Below are 7,373 nucleotides of genomic sequence, written 5' to 3' on the forward strand. Positions count from 1 at the left end.
CTGGTGTGTGACAGAAGTGCGCACTCTTTGGGGCCGTTTCGTGACGCAGGTGCTGTGAGGGGCCCGGACCCCGCAACAACCTGATTGCGTCTCTGCGCGGTGACGCGCGTGCCCGCCCGGTGCAGACTCCCCCCCGCCCCCCCGTCCCCCCCCTCCGGCTCCCGCTCCACCTCCTCACTCTGTCTCTTACGCAAAAAGCAGAGCGAAGCCTGTGATTCGCCGGGCGCAGCCCTCCCTCCTCCGGAGCCACTTATCCGGAGAGCGAGCGGGCGGGGCCGGTCTCCCCGAGAGATAAATTGTGTGTGGTACAATTGGCAGAGTCGGGTACGATACTGTCCTTTCGCGTTTCCTGTGAGGGACAGAGAGCAGCTCGCAGTGCCCAGCACGACCCGCCACAGCCAGGCTTATCGAGAGGACAGCACCGGGGACCGCCGAACCATGTCCGGGAATAAAGACAGCGACGGCGGCTGGAGGACATTTGTGTGGAATTCAGAGAAGAAGGAGTTTCTGGGTCGAACTGGAGCCAGTTGGTGTAAGTGCACGAGCTTCTTTTCTCCTTCTTCCTCCTCCTCCTCCTCCTCGTCGTACTGAAGCGGCTCATAAACGGCTTCGCGGAAGTGTTTGAATGTATTTAAAAAATAATGCATAAATAAAGCTGAGGGTTTCTCTTCCTCTATCGCGCTTCATTTGCTGGTAGCACCTGTTAGAGCTCCTCGCTTCGGCGGAGTCGTGACTGCTTTGTACCGGAGGCTCAAGTTAAAGGAGAATAAACGGGAGTTAGCTCGACGTGCTACTGGTTCGAATGGAGATCTATTGATTAACCGATGATAAACCCATCAACCCCCCCCCCCCCCCTCCGTCCCCAGCGTGTCGTCTGCTCGACTGAATGTGGACGGAATGCGGGGTTTGATTGGGAGAGTTATTGATCCTGATTAGTTGTCCTTTATGGAGGAGGTCATGTTGAAGGACGCTGGGCCAGCTCTCCTCACTCAGGTGCTCCAACTTCCCTCCCTCCTCTTCCTCTTCCTCCTCCTCTAATGCCTTCATCTGTTGAACTGAGGACGTTTTATTCCTCGTATTACTGATATTGATGATCTGTGTACAGGCTCGGCCCCTCAAACCAACGGATTACCGAATGTAATCGTATTAACTCGGTTTAAGAGGCTGGATTAACTCCGTGCTTGATTTGACGAGATAACTAGTCATTAAACCGAGGTGGTTAAAGCTGGTTAGAGGTACAAGTGGAGGTTTCTCGCCTCGGGTGACGAGGCTCTGTGGCGGATCACGACTCGCATGTCTGGGGGGCCTTCCACCTCCTCCGTGGTGTTTTTATTCCCTGGATTAATCGGGATATGTTCGAGTTGAAATCTGATTGTTTGATGGACTGAATTCCTAATGGGAACTCGTTGTTCGCGTCACCGCCGGTCGTGTCCTTCCTCCCGCCGCCAGTCCTCCTCGTCGTCATGTCGCACTTCACTAAATCAAGTGAGCAACAGGTAAAAATCCTCCTGTTGCTCTCAAACACTCGGTTTTTCCGTGGCTGCATGCCAGTGCTGAACTCCAGGAAGCGTTGCAGTAGCAGTGATCTGTGGGATGTTCACATTTATTTAGAGAAAATTGATGTTTATAACCGTAAAAAAAAGGGGGGAAATAACAAAACTGTGAGACATCCGTGAAGTGGGGATGGTCTCTTCAATAACATGCTGCAGAGGAAGAGGAGGAGGAGGAGGAGGTGGGGGAGGTGCTCTCCATTCAAACTCTGCCTCTCAACAACACTCCCACAGGACATTTTCCTCTGCTGTTTACATGTGTGGCCTTTTCTAAACACCATTTCTCATTTCACACGTGTCACCCCATTCAAACTCGCTCCTCACGTAAATGGCTAAAAATACAAACACTGGGCAACAAGATGGGAGGGAGAAGAGAGGAGGGAAACTGCCATGTGAACTACAGGAACGCCAAAATGTAAAGCCACATGGTTTCTCTGGTCAAATGAACAATAAAGGGGATCATCTCTGGGATTTAACTCCCCCCTCATATCTCCCCTTGTCTGACCTTCACCTGTCAACACAAAGACGTGTATTTGTTTTGCAAATGTGCCTGAAACCACCGTGGCAACCAAGTGTTCATTTCAAAGATCGCCTTGTACGAGGGAGTCGTAGCTCTTGATTGTAATCCTACACGAGTCTGCCTGTGAACAGGTGCTTCGTGGTGTGATCCTCCTGTGGCTGCCCATGGCCATCAGAGGAAAAACTCTCCGTGGTGCATTTACACTTGCAACAAGTGGCCAGGCAGTCCTGCAGGAGAAGCCCCGAACTGGGATTGTGGCCCTCTTTCACTCAAAGGTTTTGCTGGCTGCCATTGAAGCTGTGGCATGTCACATGACCACCGCCTCTGACAATGCAAAAGATGGCAGAACGCATACGTTTCATCACACATTACTGTGTTCTAGCAGCTGAAATGGAGTCGGTGACACTGGGGCTGGTGTGTGTGTGTGCTCTGCACATCGGGTGGTCACGGAGGGCCCAGATTGGCTTTAATCGAGCCGCCTGGCTCTGCTGGTAAACTATAATTCAGCAGTAGGAGACTGGAGTGTTCGAACTGCACTCGGCTCACCAAACTGGTTCTGCAGCATCTGATTTGAACTTGGCCGCCGAAGATAAACTTAGGAAGGCGCCACAACAGCAATAAACATCGGGCGTGGGAGCGCTAATCCAGCTGTGCTTGGAACAACAAAAAATATGCAAATCAAACAAAAGTTTGACTGAGAATCGGAGTCTGAAAAGTTTAGACTTCACTTTTATGTGACTTTTGTGTTCATTAAATTACTGTAAACGGCGTAAAGATGTGTGAAACGATGCAGAACAATTCCTACATAAATGGTCAAATCGATCTCATTGATTGTAACGTTGTGAAAACGTGTGGAAGTTTTATAGAGAGTTGGTCAACGCAAACCAAAGCAACTGAAGTGATCTAAAGGTCACTGGTACTGGATTTCTGCTCACTCGTCCGGAGCACGACGTTGGTGTCTGTGTGCTGAAGTGAACTCCACTGAAACGGGGGAAACTTGTTCCTGACTGTCGGCCACAAAAACGTGAGCCTTTTCTTCTTTCTTCCGTTGGACGAATAGCAACACGTGTTTTCACAGTGAACCTGTTGTAAGTGACGCAGTGGGGGGAGGGAGGGGGGGGGGGGGGGGGGGCGGAGGGGTGGTGTGTGACTCATCCTGTTGCACTGGAAATGTAGCCTTCCTGCCGTTTGTGTAATTAGGTTAAATTTTGAATGGGATGGAGGGAAACGGGAGAGAAATGATGAGGGGATCACGCTGTGGTTCTCATCCCTCAAGACGCTTTTAAGACTGCAACACCTTTCTCACATCAGCCCGCTCCTTGAGCCTCTTTCCTCCAATGAGCTGTACTTGCTTACACCCTGGTTATTTTATCTGTTCAGTTTCATCAGACCATTTTAAAGTGACGAGTCATTTTTCATGTGTTAAGTTTTTAATGGATTGTTCTGTTCTTCACTTCAGTTGTGTGACATCAACACTTTCTTCCCTCCCCGACAGTTAAAATCTTCTTGTTCTACGTGATATTCTACGGGTGCTTGGCTGGGATTTTCGTCGGGACCATCCAGGCTATGCTGCTTACATTAAGCAACTTCAAACCCACCTATCAGGACAGAGTGGCCCCCCCAGGTAAATAGTTGTTTATTTTTCCCCCCCCCCGACCTTTCACTTCTGCCGCTATGAGCGGAGACTTCATCTTCCCTAAACTGAGGTGCTGCCGCACTAATGGCCGACACCTTCTGCGAGCTGCTGATGTCGTTGAAGAAGAAGAGAAAACAGATAAGCCTGTTGGGGTGTGGGCCTGTGAGTGGTGTCTCTATCAGGGACTCTTTCTGACCTTAAAACGGCTCAGCCATTTTGTCCTTCACTCCTCTCAGTCAGTCAATGTCCCCCCCCCCCCAGGCTATGGGGGAACTAAAACGATTCATGTGTGCTATGATTATGCGTCACAGCCAACATGTTTACAAGTGTGGCCACAGTTTACTGTTGCTTGTGAAACATTTACCTTTTTCCCCCCAAAACTAAGACACTTTTAAGCCGTTTTCTTTTCCGTTTCCTCCGCTCTTGAGAAATTCTAATCTGTAATCTTGCCAGAACTCTTCAAAGCCTCACTTTGTTTTGTTTTTTTGTCCTTTTTTTTTTTTCTTCTTCTTCTTCTTCTTTCAGCCAGCAAGCTTGTAGGCAGATTTCTGTTGAAGCACTCGTAGCGCTGCGTGTCGTTGTGCCAGTACTTGTTTGCGCAGCACATGCTCCGGCCTTGGTGGTATTTTTAGATGACGGCGTTGGAAGCCTGTGTGCATGGCGGTCATGTTGCCTTGCCGTTGTGTCCGCGGCTGCAAATCTTGAGATTAGCCCCAGAAACAAAACGAGTGTGTGGAGTTCAAACTCAAGCAAGTTTCCAGTAGTGGCACGATCAAGGAAGCGGAGAGTCGTCTGGGTTTTTTTTTTTTTTCTTTTTTTTTTTCGTCTCTCTCTTGCTCGCTCGCTCGCTCGCCCTCACTGAGCTGAAGCCCGCCTCCCACTCTCGGACTAAAAGTTTCCATTGTGAGCGAGACACACGTGAGAGTGGAGGGGTGGGGGCAGGGGATTGGTGCACTTTCACGAGCCTTCACTGAAATTCAAATTGCCCTCGGCCCTGCCGGCTGCACCGACGACTCCAGTCCAGTCCAGCCCCTGAAGCTCAAAATCCTCATCATAATTTTGAAAATGTAGCAAGGGGAAGCTGGAGAAGTGTTGGTGAGGCCTCTGCCCCCACCACCTACCTCATTCACTTTGCCACGCCTCGCTCGTGCAGTGTCTGTGGAAAATTACAGCTGTTGGGAGCTGACGGAGAGCTATGAGGAAATCCCCGACACCCCACATTGTCCCGAAGATAATAGACCAGAGACTCTCAATGACATGGTGCTGCTTCTACCAAAAGAAAAGGAGATGGTCTACAGTGTGTGTTTACTTGATGTTGCTGCACTTTATTCTCAGTAAATTTGCATATTCTGACCAAGGTTATTTGTTTTGCAGGCCTTTCGCACACTCCACGCTCGGAAAAATCTGAAATTTCTTTCAGCATAAAGGATTCCAAATCATATAGCAAGTACGTGGAAAGCATGACAGAATTCCTGGGATACTACAACGACAGTGAACAGGCTGATGTGAAGAAATTTGAGGAGTGTGGAGGCAAGTGAATGTAAACTGTTCTGCTCTCTCACAAGTCATTGTTTTCCCAGTTGAAGGCTGGAGGTGTTTGGAGAACTGACTTTTCTACCAACCGCTTCTCCTTTTTGATTTAACACCGCGGTGAGCATCATTCTGAGCATTGTGTTCCTCATTACATTTGCAGATATGCCGATGACGTACATCGACCGTGGCAGTCTGGATAATGAGAAAGTCAAGAAGAAGGCTTGCCGCTTCTACAGAAGGTGGCTGGGTGACTGCTCAGGGGAATACGACACAAATTTTGGCTTCAATATTGGAAAGCCGTGCCTGATCGTCAAGTTGAACAGGATTGTCAACTTTAGACCAAGGGTAGGTTCAGAATACACAAACCTATACACAAAGTGTGAATTAATGAAAACATTTTCAGGTCAACATATTTTACAATAATGCCATGTTTGAAGTGTTTAAACAACCTGCTCAGACGAAGCTGATTCGGCATTTACAGGTCTTTTATGCAGTAAAACACACAAGTTCAGGTAGCTTTATTTTTAACTTGTAATTTGACACTCAATTGGTTTTGTTGGCTACTGACCATCCAGGTAAATGTATGACAAGCTGCAAAACCTTTTTCTGAAGTGGGACGTCAAACCGCTGCAGGCTTAATAATGTTTAAAATGAATAAAGTATGAATCTCCTCTGAGCTGAGCACAGCAGGCAGTGCAAGTTTCAATGGATTCACCTCAATCATTTAGTTGGTGAATGATTTTTATATTTGTTAGAAGAAAATACTCGAAAGGAATTGAGCTCCAATGTATGCGATACCATTAAGCCTGATGAATTCAAACTTTCTAAAGAGTAAGTGACCATATGAGGCAACATTAAATATAAATGCCAGCCCATCAAATAAAGCACCTCTGATCTTCAAAGAAACAAACCAGTTGAATTACTTCCTCAACAAAAACTACTCAACTGTGAAAGAAAAAAAGAAATGGAACTCAGTAGTTTGAACAACTGCCATAATGACAGGTTGCTCAAAAGCACAAGTTTGTCTTTAAGAAAGCTGTTTTAAAAGCAAAACTATCCATTTCAACCACAGTTTCCCCGAAGTGAAGTTAGTTGGGAGATTCTGACTTGGAAAATGAAAGAAAAAAAAGGCAGAAAACGTCCATCCAACTAACGTTCCTCGCTGATTTTCACCAGTTTGAGCTCGAGTCAATGAAAATGAAGTCAACATTCTTTCTTTCTGCTCAGTTTCACTTCACTCCAGAACTCTGCACACGATGCAGTCATCGGTGTCAGTGGCGGCAAAAGAAAACACAAGCGGTTTCTAGACATGGGTTGGAAGCGGAAGCAGCCACACCTCCAAACACAAACGCCCTGATCTAACTGCTGTTTGTGTTTCCAGGCTCCTAAAAACGACACTCTCCCAGAAGCTCTGCGGGCCAAAGCGTCTTCCAACCTGATCCCCATCTTCTGCAAAAATAAGGTACGTGGACAAGACGGCGTCGGGCCATGAGTGACCGTTAGCCGTCGGGAGCTGTATTTGTAACCCTGCTTTTTACCGCTGTGTTCGCAGAGGGAGGAGGACGAAGCAAAGATCGGAGAGATTAAGTACTTTGGCATCGGCGAAGGCTTCCCCCTCCAGTACTACCCGTACTATGGGAAACTGCTGCACCCTGACTACCGGCAGCCCCTGGTGGCCATCCAGTTCACCAACCTGACCATTGGCGAGGAGCTGCGCATCGAGTGCAAAGTGTACGGAGAAAACATCGACTACAGCGAGAAAGACCGCTATCAGGGACGCTTCGACGTTAAGATCACGATGAACTCGTGACCTCAGCCGCCAAGCGCTCTCATTTTGAAAAGATGACGAAACAAAATGTAGAGAGAGAATACAAGAGTTCAGATTGAAAACAAAAAAAAAAAAAAAAAAAAAAAAAAACACCACTAGTCTTTGAACATTCATAATATTACAGGACCTACACTTAATCTGTGTGCTTTACACTAGCTTTTCTGTGTGTTTGTCGAGGGTTAGAATGTAAATGCAAGAGTAGCAATAGCAAATATTTATTCTACTGTAAAATGAAAATATTCCTTGAGCCATGGGATGTGTTCATCTATTACTGTAAAACTGCAATTCCACTACTGACGCATAGCG

General features: G+C 47.4%; 1 protein-coding gene across 1 annotated transcript; it reads left to right on the forward strand.

The window, feature by feature from the left end:
* The first annotated feature begins 327 nt into the window (after positions 1-327).
* Positions 328-7,258, forward strand: atp1b1a (ATPase Na+/K+ transporting subunit beta 1a). Its single transcript, XM_080506017.1, has 6 exons — positions 328-532; positions 3,566-3,694; positions 5,081-5,236; positions 5,400-5,584; positions 6,621-6,701; positions 6,792-7,258. Exons 1-6 carry the CDS (start codon positions 439-441, stop codon positions 7,047-7,049), a joined length of 903 nt encoding a protein of 300 aa, XP_080362143.1. The 5' UTR covers positions 328-438; the 3' UTR covers positions 7,050-7,258.
* The last annotated feature ends 115 nt before the right edge of the window (positions 7,259-7,373 follow it).

Source organism: Blennius ocellaris (assembly GCF_963422515.1).
Source record: "Blennius ocellaris genome assembly, chromosome: 12".
Lineage (NCBI taxonomy): Eukaryota > Metazoa > Chordata > Actinopteri > Blenniiformes > Blenniidae > Blennius > Blennius ocellaris.